Raw genomic sequence first — 25,912 nt, 5'->3', positions numbered from 1 at the left:
CAAAGAGCAGGACCAAATACTAAAGCAGCAGCCCTTTTCCCCGCCCACTTTTTATCTTGCCAGCACCAAAAATGGCGCTCCTTGCTTCCTTCCTCGGCAGTACGCAGGTTCTGGGACCCTCTACACACCCTCTCTATGGTACACCCTCCAGCCCCGCCCCCTCCGCGCCTGGGGCGGGGCTTGCCTGGAGGTGGGGCGCCGGGATCCGGAAACACCTGAAGAGTATTAGCCGGTCATCTGTATATGTAGCGCCCGGGCAGTGTTTTTCCCGGCTGCGCCTGGCGTCCAGGGTCCGGGGCGTCTTCTCGCCGAGCCTCCTGGGGTAGTCCAGAGGCTGCCGCCACCTGGGCCGCGGCCTGGTGCCCCGCCGTGGGGGGCCCCCATCAGCTCGGGCCATGCCCGCGGCCGCCGCCCCCATTATCAGCTCGGTTCAGAAGCTGGTCCTGTACGAGACGAGAGCCGTGAGTACCCGGCGCGGTGGGGCGCGGGCCGGGAGGACGGGGCCGAGCCGGCGTGGGGCAGGGGCAGCATTCCCCCCCACTTCCCCCGGGCTCCCCCTCCCACTGCCCTCATCCCAGCCGAGGGGAAGGTGCCCGAGGGGGCCTCGCCCTGTTATCGCACCCAGGGCACTGCTGCTGCTTTTGCAGGTGAAAGCCACGGTCGGACTACACTGACAACAGCTGTTTGTGGTGTCTCAGAAACTGTGTAATGAGGTTTTATACGGGTTACTGCATTCTTTGCAACTTTCAGAAAGTCTTAGAGTTCTACAGTGTACTGGTTACAATACAGGCAGGGGTGTGGAGACTGTTTTTGACCTGTGAGTCTGTAACTTGTCTGTTTTCCTATTCCATGGCCGAGCATGGCTCTGATTGATGTTAATTACATGCGCTTTTATCGCTGACGCTTTTGGTTCTCTTTATTTGAAAGGAAAGAAAAACTTATTTTGTTTAGAGACAGTCGCTTTGTTTGGGTAACATTACTTTGCTTTTCACTTGACTTTTTCCCAACTCATTTTATTATGATTTATTACTTAAAATCGCCATGAAAATAGTTGCTAGTAGAATAAGCAGATTCGTTTTTCTGTTTAGGTTACTAGTTCCCTAAAATTTAGGGAATGGTGTTTAAGGAAAAATACGTACTTTGTCATTTGTGTGACTGGAAAATATGGCTTTTTAAAGTTGGGGTAACAGTGATATTAGGGTCTGTGTTTAAATTACACTTTATGATAACAAGATTGCATTTGCTGGAAACCTGCATAATACTCTTCCCTGTGCTATAGAGTGTCTTATAAGGCACAGTCAGTGAAACTCGGGTTGTCTCTATTAGGGTAAGTAACTTCTTAAACACCTTTAACAGTTTCTGAGTTATAACAGGGTCCTAATAGCTTGTTTGCCTCAGGTCATCATTAGTGTAGAAACACTGTTGACCCTAAATTAATTTTGGTGGCAACTTCATTTGATTAGATCCAGAACAAAGGTGAAATTATCTAATGTGCTGTATTTGCAGTTATCTTCAGTTGTCCTCTCAGGAGAGCTCTACAGAAGTATCCTTGTGAAACAAAACCTTCTGCTTTCTGTACACATGCTGATAAATGTCCCTGGGTAGAAACATACATACTATGTACACAGGAATTTCAGCCCATTAATGAGCCAAGCACTCATGAGGACTGGCTGAGATGTGAGTGTTCTTTCTAAAGCACAATTCATGTTATAGGGCTTTTCTGCGCAGAAACCTTCAGTGGCTCCCATTCTGAGGAGAGTAAACTCTGTATCCCTTAGTTGCCATTTAGTCACTGGCAACTAAATCCTAGGAATTTTAAAAAATGGTAGCAGGTTGTATTAATGAGACTCATAGCTGATGCTTTTGGAAGAGTTCTATACCAGGCACTGGTCAAAGCACTCTACATATTCTATTATTTAATCCTCATAAAACTTCTAAGAGGCAAATGTTGTTGCTGTTACTATTATTATTTGGTGAAGAAAAAACGGAGGCAAAACAGGTTAGGACAGTGCTATTGAATAGTGTGGGCTGGCAGCTGATGCCGGGCATATATAGTTTGTAACTGGATGGCAGCAAATTGCATATAGACATTGAGAGTAAGTGATTAGAAATTTTTACAGCAATTTGACAGAGTCATTGTATTTCAGATTAATCAGATAAACATTGGGTTCATGGTTTATGTCTTTGGCTTTTTCTTTTTAGCTTTATTATGGAAATTTCAAGCAAATACAAGGTAAACAAAATAGTGTAATAGACTCCAATCTAGCCATCACCCAGCTCCAAAATTACCAACATTCTGTCATCGTCTATTATCTGTAACTTGTTCCGCTTCCCACCTACCGCTAATTATTTTATAAGGTTCTTTTTCTTAAAATTTACATAAATTGAAATGCACAAATCTAAGCTATAGAATTTGGACAGAAGTACACATATGTTAACCACACCACTATGTTGCTGCGGAAAGTTCCCTTGTGTCCCTATCCAGTCAGCGGGTTTGTTTACCCGTTTTCCCTATTGACTTAGACTCTTTCCATATTTAGGCTATTGTTAATAAGCCAGCTCTGAACATTGTTGAACAGTTATATTTGTAGACATATGTTTTCATTTCTCCTGGGTAAATACATCTGAATGAAATTGCTAGCCATAGGGTTGATGTTAGGTGGCTGTACCATTTCACACTCCCATTAGCAAGGTATAAAAATCTCCATTGCTCCATATCATTGTCAACATTGAGTGTTGTCAGTCTTTTTAGTTTTAGTTATTCTAGTGGTGTATAATGGCATCTCATTATGGTTTTAATTTGCATTCCCCTAATGACTAATGATGTTGAGCATCATTTCATATACTTATTGGCCATTTCTATATCTTGCATTTTGAAGTGTCTGTTCAAGTCTTTGGCCCACTTTTAAAAATTGGACTGTTGGCTTTTTTATTATTGATTTGTAGAAGTTCTTTATATATTATGGAATCAAGTCCTTTGTGATATGTTTTGTATTTTCTTTCAGTCAGTGGCTTGCCTATACATTTTATTAATGATCTTTTTTTCAGCTTTATTGAGGTGTAATTGACAAATAAAATTATAAGATATTTAAGGTGTGCAATGTGATGTTTTTATATATATAAAATTTTATATACATATATAGATACACATAGTGTTAACAATCTTGAACAGAAAATTTTAATTTCAATGAAGTATAATTTATCAGTTTTTTTCTTTCATAGTTATTGCTTTCTGTGTCCTATCTAAGAAACCTTTGCCTACTCCCTGAGCACAAAAATATTTTCCTATGTTTCCTTTAAAAGATTTATACTTTTAACTTTACTTTTAGGGGTGTGTTTCATGTTAAATTACTTTTGTGTATAGTGTGTTGAAGGGGTTGCGTTACTTATATATTGTGGTGTAACAAATTACCCCAAAACTTAGTGGCTTTAAACAATAATAGACATTTATGTCGCGGTTTCAGTAGATTGGGAATCTAGGAGTGGCTTAACTAAGAGGTTCTTACTCAGGATCTCAAGAAGTTGCAGACGTCAGCTGGGCTGCAGTCCTCTAGACTGGGCTTTTACTTCCAGTGTGGCTCACTCACGTGCTTGGCAAGTTGAGCTGGGTGTTGACAAGAGGCTTCAGTTCCTCACCTAATGGACATTTCCGTAGGACTCCTTGAGTGTCCTTATGATGTGGTAGCTGGATCTGTCAGAAAGAAGAATCCAAGAGAAACAAGGATGAAACTGCAGTGTCTTTTGTGACCTAGCCTCAAAAGTCACACTCCATCCTTTCTGCAGTATTCTCTTGTTCATGCAGACGAGCTCTGTTCTGTGGCAGGGGACTATATGAGGGCATGAATACCAGGAGATGAGAGTCTTTAAGAGTTCTTGGAGGCTGGCAACCACAGGGATTGAGGTTCACTTTTTTCCATACATCAGTTGTCCAGCCTCATTTGTTGAAAACTATTCTTTTTTTATTGAAATTATTGGTACTCTTGTGAAAAAATTAGTTGAAGAAATGTGAGTTGATTCCTAAACTCTGTTTTGTTCCATCGATCCATTTGTTTTTCTTTATGGCATTTCCACCTTGTCTTGCTTATTATAGTTTTATAGTAAGTGTTGAGATCAGGAAGTTTAAGTTTCCAACTTTATTTTTTTCCAAAGTTGTTTTGACTATTCTAGATCCTATGCATTTCTGTTTGAATTTTACAATCAGCTTATCAATTTATAATAAAAAGCCTGTTGGGATTGTGATTTGGATTTCATTGAATCTATAGATCAGATTTGGGGAGAACTGAATCTTGATAGTATTGACTCTTTCAATTCATGGTATATTTCTCCATTTATTAGGTCTTTACTTTTTCTTAGCAATATGTTATAATTTTCAGTGTAGAAATTGTATGTCTTTCAAAAAATCTGTTCCTAAGTGTTTTATGATTTTTTATACTACTGCAAATGGAATTCAAAATTTGACTTGATTGATTATTGCTAGTATATAGATACTGATTTTTATGTATTGACCTTATATCGTGAAACTTTGCTAAACTCACTGTGCTGAGAAGATAGAGCTGGTGTATTGAACTGAGTATGCAGATTATGACTTGCTGAATGAGGGGGCACAAGCCATCCACAGGGTAGGTAGCTCCCTCAGTATCTGAACTCTCACTTTGCGGAAGTGAAACCATGGGCTTGTTTTTTTGGTTTTCTTTCTTTTTAAGCTTGCTTTTTTTTTTTTTTTTTAATTTATTTTGGCTGCGTTGGGTCTTCGTTGCACGTGGGCATTCTCTAGTTGTGGTGAGCAGGGGCTACTCTTTGTTGTGGTGCGCCAGTTTCTCATTTTGGTGGCGTCTCTTGTTGCGGAGCATGGGCTCTAGGTGCATGCGCTTCAGTAGTTGTGGCACGTGGGCTCAGTAGTTGTGGCTTGTGGGCTCTAGAGTGCAGGCTCAGTAGTTGTGGCTCGCGGGCTTAGTTTCTCCACAGCGTGTGGGGTCTTCCCAGACCAGGGATCTAACCCATGTCCCCTGCATTGGCAGGCGGATTCTTAACCACTGCGCCATTAGGGAAGTCCCCGGGGGGCTTGTTTTGATTGAAGGCATAGTTCCAATATATCCACACAGAGGCAGTAGAGGCACAAGATTTATTACTTACATACCTCAGAAGTGTGAGGGGAGGCACGATGAACGGGGGGGAAGGGCAGTCCTCCATCTCAGTTCAGGAGCAAATATAGGAGCTCGAAAGCAGGGGAGCAAACAACTAGTACATTTAAGATGGTTGGAGTGGAGGTCACTTAACTTTTTGAGGGCTTAGCTCTAAGTGGCTATTTTAAAAGGTGCCTTGGGGAAAGCAAAGCAGGAATTTATGGCAGGACTCCTAAGCTCAGGAGTTTATCTAAATGTCCACACTGTTGGTATGAGCAGGGTAGAATACTGTAAAATGCCTAGGTAGCAACTCAAAATAGTTTTTCCCATCACACCCACTTATTCTAGTAGCTTTTCTTGTCATTTCCGTAGCATTTTCTACATGAATATTTCTATCGTTTAAAAAGAGGAACACTTCTTCCTTCCCAGTCTGGGTGCTTTGTATTTATTTATTTCTTGTCCTATGACCCTGACTAGGACTTCCAGTACAAAGTTGAATAGAAGTGGTAAGAGCAGACATTTTCTTGTTTTGTTCCTGATCTTAGAGGGAAAGTATTCAGTCTTTCACCATTAAGTGTGATGTTAGCTATAGGTTTTCATGGATGCCCTTTATCAGGTTGAGGAAGATTTCTTTCTGTTACTAATTTGCTGAGAGTCTTTTTTAAATTTTTTATTTAAATTTATAATTTTTTTAATGAGTATACTATTTTGTTGACATTTACATTTCACCAACAATAAGCTCAAGTGTATGCTGGCCATATGTTCAGATTTTTGAAATAAATGAACAGACAGCTTTAAGAGTGCAGTGTATTTAATACAACACAATATATTCAACAATTAGAGATAATCTAGGGGGTGATTTAACTATATAACTGTACACTTAGGAGCACAAGTATAAGGACAGGCTCTGCTATTGGAGGAAAAACCCACCATTCAGGACTGAGCAGAGGTCCTTTGTTGCTGACAGAATCTCCACTTGACTTGAGACTTGAGACAAACTGAGGAATCTGTCAGCATTACAAAAACCACTTAATTTAGGACAAACAGGATAGATAGGCAAGAGCTAATGCGGATTGTGAGCAGGGTTAGCTGGAGGCTGGAAATGTTGCAGCTGAAGTCCAGGAGCAGCAGTAGATTAGAGCAGTTTTCTTAAAATGGCTTGTTTCCAAATAAGTTCCTAGGATGTTTTTACCAGACACGGGAGGGTCTTTTTTTTTAAATCATGAATAGATGTTGAAATTTGTTAAGTGTTTTTTTCTGCATCTGTATATGGCATTTCCTTTCTTTGCTTAGTATGGTGGGTTACATTAATTCATTTTCAAATGTTAAAAAAAAACTTTTTTTTTTTTTAGTATATATTACTTGGTCATGCTGTGTTATTGCCTTCATACATTGCTACATTCTATTTGCTAATACTTTGTTAAGGATTTTAACGTTTATGGTCAAGATATTGATTTATCATTTTCTTTAACATCTTTGATTTTGGTATGGTAACTCTGGCATCATAAAATGAGTTGAAGTGTTCCTTCTGTTTTCTAAAAGTGGTTGTGTAAGATTGGTATAGTTGACTTACAATGTTAGTGTCAGCTGTAGTTATTCTATATTTTTTTAGATTACACTCCATGTAAAGTTATTACAAAATATTGGCTATATTGCCTGTGCTATACAGTATATCCTTGTGGCCTATGTATTTTATATATACTAGTTTGTACCTCTTAATTCCCTGCCACTATACTGCCTCTGCCCCTTTGCCCTCCTCACTGGTAACCACCAGTCTGTCCTCTGTATCTGTGAGTCTGTTTGTTTTGTTATATTCATTCGTCTTACTTTTTTTTAGATTCCATATATAAGTGATAACGTACAGTGTTTGTCTTTCTTTCTCTGACATATTTCACTCAGCATAATACCCTCCAGGGCATCCATGTTATTGCAAATGGCAAAATTTCATTCTTTTTTATGGCTGTGTAATAGTCCATTGTACACATACACACACCTCCACATCTTCTTTATTCATTTGTTGATGGACACTTTTGTTGCTTCCGTATCTTGGCTGTTGTAAATAATGCTGCTATGAACATTAGGGTGCATGTATCTTTTCAAATTAATGTTTTTGTTCAGATATGTACCCAGGAGTAGAATTTGCTAGGTCATATGGTAGTTCTACTTTTAGTTTTTTGAGGAACCTCCATACTGTTTTCCATAGAAGCTGCACTCATTTACATTCCCACCAACAATGTACTAGCATTGCCTTTTCTCCACATGCCCACCAATATTTGTTATTTGTAGACTTTTTGATGATAGCCATTTTGACAGGTGTAAGGTGATTTCTCATTGTGGTTTTCTTTTGCATTTCTCTCATGATTAGCCGTGTTGAGCATCTTTTCATGTGCCTGTTGGCTATCTGTATATCTTCTTTGGAAAATATCTATTCAGGTCTTTTGCCCATTTCTAATCAGGCTGTTTGGTTTTTTTAATATTGAGTTGTATGGGCCATTTGTATATTTTGGATGTTAACCTCTTATTGGTAGTATCATTGGCAAATATTTCCTCCTATTCAGTAGGTTGTCTTTTTATTTCATTGATGATTTCCTTTGCTGTGAAAAGCTTTTAAGTTTAATTAGGTTCCATTTGTTTATCTTTGCTTTTATTTCCTTTGCCTTAGGATACAGATCCAAAAATATATTGCTGCCTATGTTTTCTTTTTTTAATTTATTTATTCATTTATTTATTTATTGGCTGTGTTGGGTCTTTGTTGCTGCGTGCGGGCTTTCTCTAGTTGCAGTGAGTGGGGGCTACTCTTAGTTGCAGTGCGCAGGTTTCTCATTGTGGTGGCTTCTCTTGTTGTGGATCGTGGGCTCTAGGCAGGCAGGCTTCAGTAGTTGTGGCACACGGGCTCAATAGTTGTGGCTTGCGGGCTCTAGAGTGCTGGCTCAGTAGTTGTGGTGCACAGGTTTGGTTGCTCTGTGGCATGTGGGATCTTCCCAGAGCAGGGATCGAACCCATGTCCCCTGCATTGGCAGGTGGATTCTTAACCACTGCACCACCAGGGAAGCATGCTGCCTGTGTTTTCTTCCACTTTTATGGTTTCCATTCTTACATTTAGGTCTGTAGTCCATTTTGCATTTATTATTGTATGTGGTGTGAGAAAATGTTCTAATTTTATTCTTTTTCATGTAGCTGTCTAGTTTTTCCAGCACTCTTTATTGAAGAAACTCTCTTTTCTCCATTGTATATTCTTGCCTCCTTTGTCATAGATCAATTGACCATAAGTGCATGAGTTTATTTCTGGGTTCTCTATTCCGTTGATCTATATGTCTGTTTTGATTATTGTAGCTTTGTAGTATAGTCTGAAGCAAGGACAACTGATACCGCCAGCTTTGTTCTTTTTTCCTCATAATTGCTTTGGCAGTTCTGGGTCTTTTGTGGTTCCATATAAATTTTAGAATTATTCTAGTTCTGTGACAAATGTCATGGGTATTTTGATAGGGATTGCATTAAATCTGCAGATTGCTTTCAGTAGTATGGTCACTTTAACAATATTAATTCCTCCAATCCATGAATATATAAGATATCTTTCCATTTCTTTGTATTATCTTCGATTTTCTTCATCAGTATTTATAGTTTTGAGAGTATAGGTCTTTCACCTCCTTGGTTAAGTTTATTTAATCCTAGGTATTTTATAGGGTTGTTTTCTTGCTTTCTCTTTCTGATAGATCACTATTAGTGTATAGAAAAGCAACAGGTTTCTGTGTATAAATCTTGTATCCTGCAACTTTACTGAATTCATTTATTATTTCTAATAGTTTTTTGGTGGAGACTTTAGGGTTTTCTATATATAGTGTCATGTCATCTGCAAATAGTGACAGTTTTACTTCCTCCTTTCCAATTTGGATGCCTTTTATTTCTTTTTCTTGTGTAACTGCTGTGGCTAGGACTTCCAATACTGTGTTAAGTAGAAGTGGCAAGAGTGGGCATCTTTGTGTTGCTCCTGTCGTTAGAGGAAAAGTTTCACGTTTTCACTGTTGAGTATGATGTTAGCTGTGGGTCTGTCATAAATTGCCTTTCTTATGTTGAGATACGTTCCATCTGTACCAACTTTGATTAGAGTTTTTACCATGAAAGGGTGTTGAATTTTGTCAAATGCTTTTTTTACATCTGTTGAGATGATAATGTGATTTTTATCCTTTGTTTTGTTAATGTGATGTATCACATTGATTGATTTGTGGATATTGAACCATCCTTGCATCCCTGGAGTAAACTTCACTTGATCATGGTGTCTGATCCTCTTTATGTATTGTTGAATTCGGTATTTTGTTAAGGATTTTTGCATCTATATTCATCAGAGATACTGGCCTGTAATTTCCTTTTCCTTTTTTTTTTTTAAATAGTATTATTTGATTTCAGCATCATAGAATGAATTTGGGAGTATTCTGTCCTTTTCAGTTTTTTTGGAATCATTCGAGAAGGATAAGTATTAGATCTTTATATGTTTGGTAAAATTCCCTTGTAAAGCCATCCAGCCCTGGACTTTTGTTTCCTTGGAGGCTTTTCTTTTATTACAAATTCATTTTCACTACTTGTGATCCATCTTTTTAGATTGCCTATTTATTCCTGATTCAGTCTGTGTTTTTACAAGTTTGTTCATTTCTTCTAGGCTGTCCAATTTGTTAGCATATAAATGTTTGTAGTAGTATTTTCCTAAGATTATTTTTTTGTATCTCTGTAATATTGGTTGTTATTTCTCATCTTTCATTTCTAATTTTGTTTATTTGGGTCCTTTGTCTTTTTCTTGATGAGCTTAGCTAAAGGCTTATCAATCTTATCATTTCAACAAAACAGCTCTTGTTTTCATTCATCTTTTCTCCTCCTCCTCCTCCCCTTTCCCCTCCCCATCCTCCTTCATTTCATCTCTGATCTTTATTATTTCCTTCCTTCTGCTGACTTTGGGCTTTGTTCTTTTTTCCCTATTCCTTTAGATGGTAGGTTAGGTTGTTTATTTGAGATTTTTCTTGTTTCTTAGGTAGGCCTGTATTACTGTAAACTTCCTTCTTAGGACTGCTTTTGCTGCATCTCGTAGATCTTGGAAAGTTGTGTTTTTATTTTCATTTGTCTTGGGGTACTTTCTGATTTCCTCTTTGATTTCTTCATTGAGTCATTGGTTTTTTAGTAGCAGGTTGTTTAGTCTCCACATGTTTGTGTTTTTCCCATTTTTCTTCCTGTACTTCATTTTTGGTTTCATATCATTGTGTTTCCAAAAAATGCTTGCTTTAATTTTTGTCCACTTAAATTTGTTGAGACTTGTTTTGTGGCCTAGAATGTGGTCTGTCCTGGAGAATGTTCCATGTGCACTTGAAAAGGACATGTATCTTGCTGATTTTGAATGAAAATTCCTGTGGATATGTATTAATTTCAAATGACCTGATGTGTCATTTAAGACTACTGTTTCCTTATTGATTTTTTGTCTGTATGATCTGTCCATTGATGTAAGTTGGGTGTTAAAGTCCCCCCTTACTAGTGTGTTATAGTTAATTTTTCCTTTTATGTCTGTTAATACTTGCTTTATATATTTAAGTGCCCCTATATTAGGTGAATATATGGTAATGAATGTTACATCCTCCCTTGTATTGATCCCTTTTTCATTATATAATGCCTTTCTTTGTCTTTTGTTATAGACTGTTTCAAAGTCTATGTTGTCTGAGTATTACAACCACATCTTTCTTGTTGTTTTCATTTTCATGAAACATCTTTCTCCAGCTGTTCATTGTCAGTCTGTGTGTTTCTTTAGCTCTAAAGTGAGTATCTTGTGGGCATCTATGGGTGGGTCTTGTTTTTTAATCTAATCAGGCACCCTGTGTCTTTTGATTGGCACATTCAGTCCATTGACATTTAAAGTGATTATTGATAGGTTTGTACTTACTGCCATTTTGTTACTTGTGTTCTGGTTGTTTTTGTAGTTCTTCTCTGTTCTTCTTCTTTTAGTTTCTTGTGGTTTGATGATTTTCTTTAGTGCTATGCTTGTATTTCTTGATAGTTTTTTTGTATCTATTGTAGGTTTTTGATTTGTGGTTACCATGGGGTTCATATATGTTGACATATTAACTATATATACTTGTTTTAAACTGGTTGTCATTTAAGTTCAAACACATTCTAAAGGTCTATATTTTTTTTTGCTCTCCTCCCCTACATTTTGTGTTTTGATGTCATAGTTTATCTCTTCATGTTTATCCCTTAACTGTTTGTCGTAGTTATAGTTGTTTTCACAATTTTTTTGTCTTTTAATCTTTATATCAGCTTATTTAAGTGATTGATATATTTGTCTTTCCTATTGTGATTTTTTTCCCTTTCTTATATATTTACTATATATTTGTCTTTCCTTTTGTGATTTTTTCCCTTTCTTATAGATTCTTAATGTAGCTTTTTCTTTTCCACTTAACGAAGACCCTCTAACATTTCTTTTAGGGTAGGTTTAGTATTTGTGAACTCTTTTAGTTTTTGCTTGCCTGAGAAGTTCTTTCTCTCAATCCTGATAATCTTGCTGGGTAGAGAATCCTTGGTTATAGGTTTTTCCTTTTCAGCATTTTAAATATAAAATGCCACTCCCTCTGGCCTGCAAAGTTTATTCAGGATAATCAGCTGGTAGTAATGGGATTTCCTTTGTATGTGACTCCTTGTTTTTCTCTTGTTGCCTTTAGAATTCTCTCTTTTTCTTTAACTTCTGCCATTTTAATTATGATATGTCTCAGTGTGGGTCTCTTTGGGTTCATCTTTTTGGGAACTCTGTGATTCCTGTACCTGAATATCTGTTTCTTCAACTTCAGGAAGTTTTCAGTCAGTTTGATCAAATACACTTTTGACCTCTTTCTCTCTTTTTCTCTGGGACTTCTATAATGTGAATATTCCTACACTTGATGTTGTTTCAGAGATTCCTTAAACTGTTTTCATTTTTTAAATTTGTTTTTTCTTTTTACTTCCTAGATTGGGTTATTTCCATTATTCTGTATTCTAGGTCTCTTATGCATTCTTCTGCATCATCTAGTCTGCTGTTAAGTCCTTTCAGTGTTTTTCAGTTATTGTATTCTTTTGTTCTGACTTTTTTGTTGTTGTTAATATTTTCTAGTTCCTAGTTAAAATTCTTACTTTGTTCATCTATTCTTTTCCCTAGTTCAGTTAGCATTCTTATTACTAATAGTTTGAACTCTTTGGTAAATTACTTATCTGTGTTTCATTAGTTGTCTTTCAGTGGTTTTTTTTTGTCTCACCCTTTTATTTGAAAGAAATTCCTCTACTCATTTTGCTTAACTTTCTCTTTCTCTGTGAAATTAGGTGAAATAGTTACCTATCCTGATATTGAATGGTGTCCTTTTGTGGGAGTGTCCCTATGCAGTCTGCATGTACCCAGGGGCTTTGGTGGGAGAACTAGATCTGATGTAAGCATGAGTCATGTCTTCCCCCAGTGTGTGCTGGTAGCTATCAGCTTGGCAAGAGGTGGGCCTGGAGATGGAGGGGCTAGAGCCGCAGTCAAGTGTGAGCCCGGGCTTCTCTCTGCTCAGTGGCAGACATCACCCTATCGGTGGTGGGTCAGAGCCCAAGTTGCTGGAGGGTCAGTTCTGAGCTGGTTCTGTTGCCTCTAAGTGTGTGCTCTCCCCACTCCCAGCTTTGGCACCTTCAGCCTAGAGGGGAGCAGTGCTGGAGCAAGAGGGGCCAGAGTGGGTGCCTGCTGCAGGCCAGGGCATGCATGGGCAGTCTCAGCACACCCGTCAAAGTTCCAGACTGCTTCATGAGCACTTTGCCTCCGTGAGCACCAGGGATGGCTGCTCTTGCCCCATTCAGATGTACTGCTGGTCCAAGCCAGCTCTGTTCCCCACAATTGCATACTTTCTTCAGTTGCAGCAGCCTTCACCCTAGTGTGGAGCTGCTCCATAGAGCAAGAGAGTCTGGAGCCAGTGCTTATTAGCACAAGCTAGTGCACAGTTGTGGGAAGCTGGCCAGAGTCCTGGGCAGTTTAAGTCTGCTTTCTCTGCCTTGTTTCAGGAGTAAGCAAGCATGTGTGTGCTCTTCACGAGTGGAGTCTACGTTTCTTACAGCCCTGCTGTCAGTCCCACTGGTTTTCAAACCAGCTAAGGGGACCTGTCTTCCTGGTATCAGACCCCAGGACTGGAGTGCCCAATATGTGGTTCAAACTGCTCACTCCCCAAGGAGGATCTCCCAGCCTGTGTAATCCCCCTCCTCTTTTGTGTCTTCTCCCAGGGGCCCAGGTCCTGAACGGATGGCTTCACTTCCCTTCCTACTTGACACCATTTGGCTCTTTCTTAGAGTCTTGGTTGTATAAGAGTTTTTCTGCCAGTCTCCAGTTTGTTTTCAGTGAGAATTGTTCCACATGTAGATACATTTTTGATGTGTTCATGGGGAGAGGTGAACTCTGCATCCTCCTGTCCTGCCATTTGGATTGCCTCCCTGTCTGGTTTTTTAAAAGTTTGCTAGAATTTACTACTGAAACCATTTGAGCTTGGAGTTGCTTTGTTGGGCAAATTTTGATAATGAATCATTTTTTATAGTAGACAAGGGGTTAGGCAGATTTTCAGTGGGTCTTGAATCACTTCTGATAAATTGTGTTTTTCAATAAGTGTTTCCATTTTATCTTGCTGAGTTTACTGTCATCAAGTTATTTGTAATATTCTCTTATCAACCTTTTGGTGTGTGTAGGATTTGTAGTGAAACACCTTTCACTCCTGACACTGGTGTTTTATCATTTTTTGGATCCACCTTACTAGGCATTTATAAATTTTACTGCTCTTTTGAAAGAACCAACTTTTGACTTGGTTAATTTTCTCTATTGTTTGTTTCCTATTTAATCAATTTTGCTCTTGGGCTTATTTTCTCTTACAGATTTTTGGTTAATCAGTTTATGTTTTTTAGCTTCATAAGGTACAAATTTAGATCATTGACTTAATTTTTTTCTTTTCTAATATAAAACATTTAAAACTATAAATCTAAGTAGAAAGATAGTCAAAGGACTATGGAAAAAGTTAGTAGCCTGAAGAATAGATAAAGCAGTATATTCTTATATACAAAAAAATTCTTAGAAAAAAATCTGAAAAATAAAACACATGACAAAAAAGAACAAGGACACGAATAGGTAATTTGCCAAAATTTGTGAATGTGAAATGATATTCAACTTGCTAGTAATTAAAGCAATTTTTCACTTGTCAGAATGGCAAAGATTGGAAAGACTGACCAAAGTCATTGTTGGCAAGTGTATGAAAGAAATGGGCATTCTTGTTGGTGGGAGTGTATTAATTACTTGTGAAGGGATTAGGGGACACATTAAGGAACAAAAGAGACAGTGAGCGAGATAGGGTGCCTTTCGTGGTGAGCCTTCATTTAGAAGGGTAGTAGGGTAGAATTGATCCCGAGGTGAAGTTCATGTTGGCATTGTTACCTGTGTTTACAGGTGGGTTTTTTTTTTTAAGGGAATATCTTTATTTTTATTTATTTGTTAATTGGCTGTGTTGGGTCTTTGTTGCTGTGCGCGGGCTTTCTCTAGTTGTAGCAGGCTGGGGCTACTCTTCACTGAGGTGTGTGGCTTCTCATTGCGGTGGCTTCTCTTGTTGCACGGACTTCAGTAGTTATGGCACTTGGGCTCAGTAGTTGTGGCTTGAGGGCTCTAGAACACAGGCTTAGTAGTTGTGGTGCACGGGCTTAGTTGCTACGCGGCATGCGCGATCTTCCCAGACCAGGGATCGAACCTATGTCCCCTGCATTGGTAGGCAGATTCTTAACCACTGTTCAACCAGAGAAGTCCTACAGGTGGATTTTTTAAAAATTATTTAATTTTATTTTTGATTGCATCAGGTCTTTGTTGCAGTGTGAGGGCTTCTCATTGCAGTGGCTTCTCTTGTTGTGGAGCACTGGCTATAGGTGCAGGGCTTCAGTAGTTGCAGCACATGGGCTCAGCGGTTGTGACTCATGGGCTCTAGAGCACAGGCTCAGTAGTTGTGGTGCATGGGCTTAGTTGCTATGCGGCATGTGGGATCTTCCGGGACCAGGGATCGAACCCATGTCCCCTTGCATTGGCAGGTGGATTCTTAACCACTGCACCACCAGGGAAGTCCCTAGAGGTGGGTTTTGAGGACTGTTTGGAGAGGAAAGGGAGATGGGTTGGTAGATAGCATGCAGGAGGTGCAGTTCTGGCTTTGGGAAGGTTCTGCTCCCTCTACAACTTTACCTGTCCTCTCTGGCACTCAGCACCTTCATGTTGTCCTTTGGCTCGGGGGACCCAGGCCTACAGATAAAGCAAGGCCAGATCCAGCTCCAATGCTCACACCTCCCAGGGCACCTAGGAGTTGCTCAGAGGAGATTTCGCAACCTGAAGTTATCCTGGAAGATACCACAGTTTACTTTAGATGGATCTCCAGTTTGTAGCCCTTGCTTCATACATGATACCATAGGGGTCTTAGCAGTGCAATAAGTGACCGTTTCATAACAAAGAAATGAATGCATAGTGGTTGACTTTAAAACTGGTAGCTGAACAGAATTGTGGCAGATTTTTGTATCTGCCTGTGTTTTGTGGGAGTGAAGTTATTAAGATAGTTTTTACTCTTGCTAGCTCAAAATTGTTAGTGTGTATGTACATACGCTGTGTTTAGTTAATTCCTGCCTTGTTCTAAAAGGATTTAAGGAAACTTCTCCCACCTCCCTACCCCATCACACAAAACAGAATAAAATAAGCAAGAATCACTTCGCAAGAAATGCAGCTTATGTAATTAGCTTTGATATTAGCCTTGATTTGGGAATTAGGGGATAGGAGAGGACAGCATAGGATGTGGTTCACTAAGGGACTGGAGCTGGGAACCAAATTACATAAAGTGGGAGAGAGAATCACAGAGATGATAGCAGATTTAGAAGATGTGGTTAGAGATGACAAAGTTTCTACTTGTTTCTAGAGGGGATTTGACACTTTCCTGTCAGTAAAGCCCTGAAGCTGTGAAGAGTGAACTTGAGGACATTTCTCTGACTATCAGAGGCTCCTTCCCTTTTCTGGGCTGTGTTACTGGCTGTGGAATTGCTGGAATCAGCCAGGTGGCGGGCCTGCAAGACCGTTAAAGATTATGAGAAGTAACTTTGTGATGATCTTTAAAAATAATACCTTTTATTCTGAAAGTTCAAGTGAAGTTTAACATTAATTGAAGCTGTCAGACAACCTAAGATGTCTCCTCTTTCAAGAAAGCAGATTTTTCTTCCCACAGCTGAAAAGTGAGTGATTAATTAGCCTGTCATTATCAAAGGAGATGATAATGTTAGTAGGTACCAAATTTCCTGTTAAGTGGATTACCTGTTGTATTCCATTTGGAGTTCATGTATATATTTTAGAAAGACATTCATCTTCAAACCAGGTCACCACTGTTAAAACTACATGTCGAAATTTTAAGCTTTTTCTTGTTACTTAACTTTCAGAAGAGAGCCAGCTCAGATCATCTTCTATCTTAATGAGCATTTTAAGGTGGTTTTTTTTTTTTTTTGGTATCCTTATTCTCCACCCCAATCCTTGCCTAACCCCCGCCCCCCGCAACAAGTGTAACACACACGGATGTTCTCCCCAGCAGAGCTGGTTCATCTCAGCTGCATGTATGCATGCATTCAGGAAGTCCAGCTGTCTCATGTCTGATTTACGGAAGTCCTGTACACTCCAATTACTGCTCCCTTTTCCTTCCCGGTTGCTTTTGGGCATTTTATTTACCTCCTTGTTCACCTTCGCCATTTGAACTTCAGACTGCTGGCACTTGAGATGACCTTTCCTTCTTCCCCCAATCCCTATTTATTACTGAAAACTTATAATGAATTTAACCCCTATTTTCCAGATATGTAAGTCTCCTCTCAGCACATTCACACGGTAGGTATTCTTACTGGCTTCATCTTCTTGAAGCAGTGGCTCAGATCTGGCCTGGTTGCTCCCAAGGCCCCCAGCACAGCCGCCATCATCCACCAGCCTCTCTTGTGGTGATCCCTTTACTTTCCCAGATCCTGTACTTTTCCCTTTGATTTATGCCCTCATTTTGGTGGAGCACCTCCTTCAGTTGCTTCCTGAGAAAGGGTTCATGGACAGGCAATTTTTTGAGCCCACGCATGTCTGAAAATGTCCTTATCCTATCTCCAGGTTGGATAGGTTTAACGTTGAATTAAAGATGGAAATGAACTTCCCCTTAAAAATTTGAAGGCGTTATGTCCCTGTGTTCCATCTTCAGTGTTGCTGTGGAGACTTTCTAGTGTTACGCTATTCTCGGTCTTTAGTTTGAAGCCTGTTTTTCCCTCTTTAGAAGCTTGTGCTAGCTCCTTTTTATCTTCAGTTTTCTGAAATTTATACTCCTACCTTCAGAGATAAGAGATGCCACAAATTCCCATGCCTCTGGAGGTTCTGCAGTGTAAATTGGATGGCTTCTTGACTTCCAGCTGCTTTCTTGGGTGTGCTTTTCAGTTTCACATGATTTTTTTGCTTCTACTTCACTCTATCTCTTGCCCTTGGGCCTTCTGTTTTAAAAAGCGACCATAAAAAACCTTACTATGATTTTAGGAAGGTTTTTAGAAGGAACAGAGGAGTTCACTCCTCCATCTTTACCTAGAAGGCTACCCATTTGCTCTTCACCCAGCTCTGCTATGTGTTTTGCCCCCCCCTCATCACGGAGACCTGCCCCTTGCCCCTGGAAAGGTCACTCACAAGCTCCTATTGTCAGGCCCCCGGGCACTTCTTTGTTCTCATCTCTTTCGACCTCTCAGCAGCATTTGATGTGGCAGGGACCACTCTCTTCTTTTCCAAATTATCTCCTCCCTTTGCTTTGATGTCTCCAGCTGTCTTGGGGTTTTTCTTAATCACTGGCCCTAACTCTCAGTCTTCCCCGCAGTTTCCTTCTCCAAATTCAGCCTCTAAATAATTTTATTTAGAGTGCCTCAAGCTAGGGTTTTTTTGTTTGTTTTGTTTTGGGGTTTTTTTGTTGTTGTTGTTATTGCTGTTGTTTTTTGTTTTTGGTCTCTGTCTCTATCTTCACTCCCCTAGTAGGTTAATCCAATCCCATGGCTTCACTTTAAATGTCATTTATGTGCTGATGAGGCCCTCTGAGATCTCTCTGAGGAGCTCCAGACTCAGTTCCCACTTGATCCCTTAGGGAATGTTGTAAACAGAACCCTTGGTTTTCCCTCAAACCTGCTGCTTCTCCAGTTAACCCTACATCAGTAGGTAGCACCACCATCTAGCTAGTTGCTCATCAAGCAAAAGTATTTGGATTGATTACTCCTTTTTTCCCGGTAGAATCCATTAGCAAGTTATATGCTCAAAATATATCTTCAATTTATCTTTACCCTCAGGTGTCTAGCCCAGTGCCCGGCACATAGAGACATTCACTGGTAAATGGCCAAATGAATGATGTCAATAGGAAACCAGGAAAATTGGTGTTAAAAATGTGGACTCTTTAAAAATGTTTTCAAAATCTTTGCAAGTAAAGGCAAGGGAACTGTTCTAGCTTAAAAGATATTTAAAAAAGACCTGGTGCAATGCAGGATCCTTGATTGGATTCTGTAGTTTTTGTTTGTTTGTTCTAGCCACCTATAAAGGATATTATTGGGATATTTGGGGAAATTTGCTGGATTGTATGTAGGTAATATTGTATCCATGGTATTAGGATTATGTGGGAGGGTGTCCTTGTTTTCAGGAAATACAAGTTGAGGTTTTTAGGGATGATGTGTTATGATACCTGCAACTGATTTTTCACGTAGTTCAGGAGGAAAAAGAGCTTATCTCAGGAAGGAAGAAAACAAATGCAACAAAATGTTAACAATTGGTGAATCTAGGTGAGTGGCATACGGGTTTTCATTTTACTGTTCTGTTCATTTTACTGCAGGTTTGAAGATTTTTCAAAATAAAAAAATTAGAAAAAATCAGCAGTGGAAAAGAATTTAAAGGAAAAGATATTTCAGGGCAATCTTTAAGGCCCCAAATGCTGAAATTCATTTTGAAGCATATTAGTAAACATAATAAAGCCTAAGGCTATGCATAGTTATTTGATTTATTTAACAGGAAGGAAATAAAACCAAGTCGAAATAAGGCCTTTACGGGAAAGTTACCTCTTAAAAATTTGGTGTGAAAGTGGATGGTGAACCGCCCACCAGAGGGCAGTGCAGGAGGGTGGTTCTGTGCACAGCTGAGCGCGGTGGCGTGCTGTCCCACGCAACTGGCTCCACAAGAGGGCGCTCTTCTCCGCAACATACATTTTCAAGCTGCTTAGACCACTTTAAAAGAGAATGCGGATAGTTATCCTGCTTTGCCTTTCTTTCTCCCTGCTCCGATCTGCTTCTGAATTCTGTGGATTTTTGCCTTGGCTCCTCTGCTTCGTGGAGTAAAGACTTCACGGAAGGGTCTGGATAAGGAAGGTGTAGATCTGCCCTCCTGTGTGTGTGCTCCGAAGGCCAATAGTGCATTTGTCTACTGGCATCCCAGGAATTATACGTCTTTTTATTACAGAAAATAGTCATAGTCCTACTGCAGTTCATCTTTAGATTTCCTCGGATCTATTGAAATTCTAGGAATTCCAGTCAGAGAGTTTACCTCTCTTAAAGCTGTGATGTGTGCCTCCTTACCGAGTGGTTGACGTAAAAGGGCTGTCCTTCTGTGTAGTTAACCAAAAAATGGGTAAATGTTGTAGAAAGTTACCCAGCAGATTAAATGATTAGTCTGTGGTAAGTGGCTGTTCTCTCACTTAACACTTACCCAGTGCCTGCCTGTGGAAGCAGATTGTGCTACTAGAATAGGATTAAAAACCACGGGGATTAGGGGGTTAGCCCCAGACTCCCGAGCTGCTTACATTCAGGTGAAGAGGGCAGACTTGCCCCAAACAAGTTTAGACAAGGCACCCAGAAGGATGTGCTAAATTCAGATATAAGCAAAAGTGCTTTGGTGGGGGCAAGAGGAGGGGGTGGTGTCACTCGCCCTGTCTTGGCTCAGTCCATCGAGTCCTGTCTGGAGGTCCTTCAAGGCCACACTCGGCATCAGGACAACAGCAGCCTCTCTGGGTAGCTTGCTCTGACTCTCCCCAAATGAGTGACGTGCCCTGTGTTGTCATCACGTCCAGTTCAGACCTCTGTTGTCGCGTGCTCTTCTCTCCTGAGGACCAAGACTCACTACTGATAGATTTGTTTGTTTTCCCACTCTGGTTCCATTCTGGTCCTGCACATGCTTTTTTTTTTTTTTCCTCGGGGGTATTTCTTTTTCCCCTTTTTTGGGGTCTTTTTCTCCAGTGCAACAGCGTGGCCTCACTGATGTGGTAAAAAGTAAGCAGAGAAACGGAAGTAACACTCATTGAGTCCCTTCTTCGTGTTCAACACTGTTCACTGTGTTAGGGGTTTTGGGAGCATCTTCTTCTTACTCTTGTTCCTCTAACAAGGGTTGTTTCTACAGATTTAGCATGAAAACAGTATAACCAAGTACTCATCTTCTGTTATACATATCTTCTGTTATAAAATCTTACTTTAAAAAATCTTCCCCATCCTTTAAGCCTCAGTTAAAGTCCTAACTCCTCTGACGTTTTCTGCATCTATAGTACTCAGCAATAATCTTTCCTGCTCTAAATTCCTATGGTCTACATACTTCAGATACGCCATTAATCTAGAGAATCTTATTTGTTATTTAATTGCTTTGTGTATCTGTATCTTATGTGACCAATGAGATGGTTAAATACCAGTTGATGATAGCAATGTGTTCTCAATTTTTGCACTGTTGAAAGTGTCACTTCAAAGGAACTGTGTGTGTTTTATATATATATATATATATTTAAACTCTTTATTGGAATATATTTGCTTTACACTCTTGTACCCGTCTCTGAGGTACACCAAAGTGGATCAGCTGCATCTACACACATATCCCCATATCCCCTCCCTCCTGCGACTCCCCCCTTACCCTCCCCGTCCTGGCCCTCCAAGGCATCTCGCATGAAGTTGATCTCCTTTTGTTATGCAGCAACTTCCCACTAGCTATCTATTTTACAGCTGGTAGTGTAAATATGTCTGTGCTACTCTCTCACCTCGTGTCAACTTCCCCTTTGCCCCTCACCCCAGCCCCGTGTCCTCAAGTCCATTCTCTACTTCTGTATCTCCACTCTTGCCTGTCACTGGTTTCATCACTACCATTTCTTCAGATTCCATATATATGTGTTAGCATACAGTATTTGTTTTTCTCTTTCTGGCTTACTTCACTCTGTATGACAGACTCTAGGTCCACCCACCTCACTACAAATAACTCCATTTCATTCCTTTTTATGGCTGAGTAATATTCCATTGTATATATATGCCACATCTTCTTTATCCATTCATCTGTTGATGGGCATCTAGGTTGTTTCCATGTCCTGGCTATTGTAAATAGTGCTGCAATGAACATTATGCTACTTGTTTCTTTTCGGATCATGGTTTTCTCTGGGTATATGCCCAGTAGTGGGATTACTGGGTCATATGGTAGTTCTATTTGTAGATTTTTAAGGAACCTCCAAACTGTTTTCCATAGTGGCTGTACCAGTTTACAATCCCACCAACAGTGCAGGAGACTTCCCTTTTTTCCACACCCTCTCCAACTTTTATTGTTTCTAGATTTTTTGATGATGGCCATTCTGACCAGTGTGAGGTGATACCTCATTGTGGCTTTGACCTGCATTTCTCTGATGATTAGTGATGTTGAGCATCTTTTCATGTGTTTGTTGGCCATCTGTATGTCTCCTTTGGAGAAATGTCTATTTAGGTCTTCTGCCCATTTGTGGATTGGGTTATTTGCTTTTTTGGTATTAAGCTGCATGAGCTGCTTGTATATTTTGGAGATTAATCGTTTGTCCATTGCTTCGTTGGCAAGTATTTTCTCCCATTCTGTGGGTTCCCTTCTAGTCTTGTTTATGGATTCTTTCGCTGTGCAAAAGCTGTTAAGTTTCATGAGGTCGCATTTGTTTATTCTTGATTTTATTTCCATGATTCTAGGAGGTGGGTCAAAAAGGATGTTGCTTTGATGGATGTCATAGAGTGTTCTGCCCATGTTTTCCTCTAGGAGTTTTATAGTGTCTGGCCTTACATGTAGGTCTTTAATCCATTTGGAGTTTATTTTTGTGTATGGTGTTAGGAAGTGTTCTAATTTCATTCTTTGACATGTAGCTGTCCAGTTTTCCCAGCACCACTTATTGAAGAGGCTGTCTTTTTTCCATTGTATATTCTTGCCTCCTTTGTCAAAGATAAGCTGCCCATATGTGCTTGGGTTTCCCTCTGAGTTCTCTATTCTGTTCCATTGATCTTCCTTTCTATTTTTGTGCCAGTACCATACTGTCTTGATCGCTGTGGCCTTATAGTATAGTTTGAAGTCAGGAAGCCTAATTCCACCAACTCCATCTTCCCCTCTCAAGATTGCTGTGGCTATTCGGGGTCTTTTGTGTTTCCATACAAATCGTAAGATTTCTTGTTCTAGTTCTGTGAAAAATGCCGTTGGTAATTTGTTAGGGATTGCATTGAATCTGTAAATTGCTTTGGGTAAGATAGTCATTTTCACAATATTGATTCTTCCAATCCAAGAACGTGATATGTCCCTCCATCTGTTTGTATCGTCTTTGATTTCTTTCATCAGTGTCTTATAGTTTTCTGCATACAGGTCTTTTGCCTCCTGAGGCAGGTTTATTCCTAGGTATTTTATTCTTTTTGTTGCAGTGGTAAATGGGAGCGTTTCCTTAATTTCTCTTTCTGCTCTTTCATTGTTAGTGTATAGGAATGCAAGAGATTTCTGTGCATTAATTTTGTATCCTGCTACTTTACTAAATTCATCGATTAGTGCTAGCAGTTTTCTGGTAGAGTCTTTAGGGTTTCTATGTATAATATCATGTCATCTGCAAAGACTGACAATTTTACTTCTTCTTTTCCAATCTGGATTCCTTTTATTTCATTTTCTTCTCTGATTGCTGTGGCTAACACTTCCAAAACTATGTTGAATAATAATGGTGAGTGTGGACACCATTGTCTTGTTCCTGACCTTAGAGGGAATGCTTTCAGTTTTTCACCATTTAGGACGATTTTGGCTCTTGGTTTGTCATATGTGGCTTTTATTATGTTGAGGTAATTTCCTTCTATGCCCATTTTCTGGAGAGTTTTTATCATAAATGGATGTTGAATTTTGTCAAAAGCTTTTTCTGCATCTATTGAGATTATCGTATGGTTTTTATCCTTCAGTTTGTTAATATGATGTATCACATTGATTGATTTGCATATATTGAAGAATCCTTGCATCCCAGGGATAAACCCCACTTGATCATGGTGTATGATCTTTTTAATGTGCTGTTGGATTCTGTTAGCTAGTATTTTGTAGAGGATTTTTGCATCTATATTCATCAGTGATATTGGCCTGTAATTTTCTTTTTTTGTGACATCTTTGCCTGGTTTTAGTATCAGGGTGATGGTGGCCTTGTAGAATGAGTTTGGGAGTGTTCCTCCTTCTGCTATAGTTTGGAAGAGTTTGAGAAGGATAGGTGTTAGCTCTTCTCTAAATATTTGATAGAATTCACCTGTGAATCCATCTGGCCCTGGGCTTTTGTGTGTTGGGAGATTGTTAATCACAGTCTCAGTTTCAGTGCTTGTGATTGGTCTGTTCATATGTTCTATTTCTTCCCAGTTCAGTTTTGGAAGATTGTACTTTTCTAAGAATGTATCCATTTCTTCCAGGTTGTCCAATTTATTGGCATACAGTTGCTTGTAGTAGTTAGTCTCTCATGGTCTTTTGTATTTCTGAGGTGTCCATTGTTACTTCTCCTTTTTCATTTCTAATTATTCATTTTGTTAGGTTTTCTTAAAAGCATTTCTTTGAATGTAGGATAATTACTTTTCTGTATTTTTATTATTTTATTCTCAGTATTCATTTAAGAAGACTAATGCGTTCAGGTGTAATGCTGCAAGGAAGTGTTTCAGAAAAGAAAGAATAGTAATTATTTCCTGTAGCTTATCTATAAAAAGCCATTTGGGAAAGTACACTCATTTTAATCTTTCATAGTAATTTGGGGTGGATTTTTATACTTGCTATATTAAAGTCATTTTTAGTCTTCTACAGAAAATTTGTAAAGATTTATCTGATAAAACATCAATATTTTAATAGCTATAATTGTCTAAGCATTCCTAATTATATGTTGAGCTTTCTAATTCTTACCAGAGCGGCTCCTTCCCAGCAAAGTTTAAACATCAGTCTCCAATCAGTTAGGTTAATCTCTGTGTAATAGAATTAAATTCATCTGACCTGGTTACTGGGTACATTTTAAATATCAGACTGATGGTTATCATGATACCACTACGAATATTTCAATTTTAAAGTTGACCTTTTAGAATCAGCCGTTTAGAATCAGTTGACCTTTTAATCTGCCAGTTATACTTAACAGAAATATTTCTTTTAAAAAAAGTAACCCAACTTTATTAATGTATTTAATTTGAAAAACTGAAGTGATTATCAAATATGTATAAGGCAAACTGCCTTAAAAAACTAATGACATTTCTTTTTATTTATAGAGATACTTTCTCGTTGGAAGCAATCATGCAGAAACAAAATATCGTGTTTTGAAAATTGATAGAACAGAACCGAAAGATTTGGTTATAATTGATGATAGGGTAAGTATCTTGAAAACCTGAACACAAACAGAAATTTTGTACTTGTTGTTTGAAGGATATGAAATATCCTTGCAGCTGCTAGTGATATATACTTTTTTTTTTATCATACATCTAAAAATTACAATTTTTCATGGTTGGCTAGACTTTGAATCTCTAATCTGGTTTCTAGAAATTACTGGTATCGGAAAGCATGCCAGAATTACACTTTGTCCCTCATTTTGATTTGTTTTACAAAGCAAACTCTGGGTAAGATAGTGCATGTATTTCTTAAAGGGGTGCCATTTTAAGGATTCAGTGTAACTCTTAATGTTGCATCCACCAAAGATTATTTATTACTCTGCTTTAATATGAAGCTACTTGAAGTCAAAAAGGACTTCTCTACTGCACACTTTTTATTATGCTGCCAAAAATGACTGGTGGGGTCTCTTCTGATGACTTGCTGGAGAAATGTTAAGCTATTCTTATCCAGATGTGGTATTATCCAGAGTTGGGAACACAGAGACTTAATTCAGGTGGCACAAAAATATGAGGCTTTTAGTCAAAAGAGAAATACAGTAAGGTGGAATTGAACAATTAATTGTTTTTTAATTGGTCCGTGCTTTGCGGTATGTGGGATCTTAATTCCCCAACCAGGGATCAAACCCATGCCCCCTGCAGTGGAAGCTCGGCGTCCTAACCACTGGACCGCCAGGGAAGTCCTTGAACAGTTCATTTTAACTCTCCTATGAGAGCCCCTAACGGACCCTTTGTATTGAAGTTCCTGTCTGTGACTATTTCTGAATCCATGTAGATGCCTGGTTTTTCCAATATATTAGTAGCTGTAGTTTGGAACCCATTTTTACTAAGCTTTTTGCAAAACTATTTTCTATGTTATAATAATTTGAAATAAGTTGTATTTTGTGACTTCCTATATTCTAGAGTGTCAGGGTCCCTCCAGTCTCCCAACACACACAGCATCTGGGATTTTTTATTAATATAATGTAATGATTCTTGGCTTTATTTTGGGGGTAGGAGTGGTTGATCAGGGATCTCTTTGAGAGTCTAAGAAAAGCTATGGGCCTTCTCATAAGAATGCACATACACACATTTAACCAAAACTTTGCATACAATTTTAAGGGGTTTATCAATTTCTTGAAGCT

General features: G+C 39.1%; 1 protein-coding gene across 1 annotated transcript in view; it reads left to right on the top strand.

Moving 5' to 3' along the window:
- Positions 1 to 200: 200 nt before the first annotated feature.
- Positions 201 to 25,912, top strand: part of FIG4 (FIG4 phosphoinositide 5-phosphatase) — a 135,733-nt gene continuing 110,021 nt past the window's right edge. Inside the window, exons 1-2 of the mRNA XM_057739105.1 lie at positions 201 to 461; positions 24,675 to 24,773. Coding sequence (XP_057595088.1) covers positions 396 to 461; positions 24,675 to 24,773 — 165 coding nt within the window. The 5' untranslated portion in view covers positions 201 to 395. The remainder of the gene's footprint in view (positions 462 to 24,674; positions 24,774 to 25,912) is intronic.

The sequence above is a fragment of the Hippopotamus amphibius genome, chromosome 6 (genome assembly GCF_030028045.1).
Source record: "Hippopotamus amphibius kiboko isolate mHipAmp2 chromosome 6, mHipAmp2.hap2, whole genome shotgun sequence".
NCBI lineage: Eukaryota > Metazoa > Chordata > Mammalia > Artiodactyla > Hippopotamidae > Hippopotamus > Hippopotamus amphibius.
Note: the sequence above shows the minus strand (reverse complement) of the source record. Positions and strands in the feature narration are given on the sequence as shown.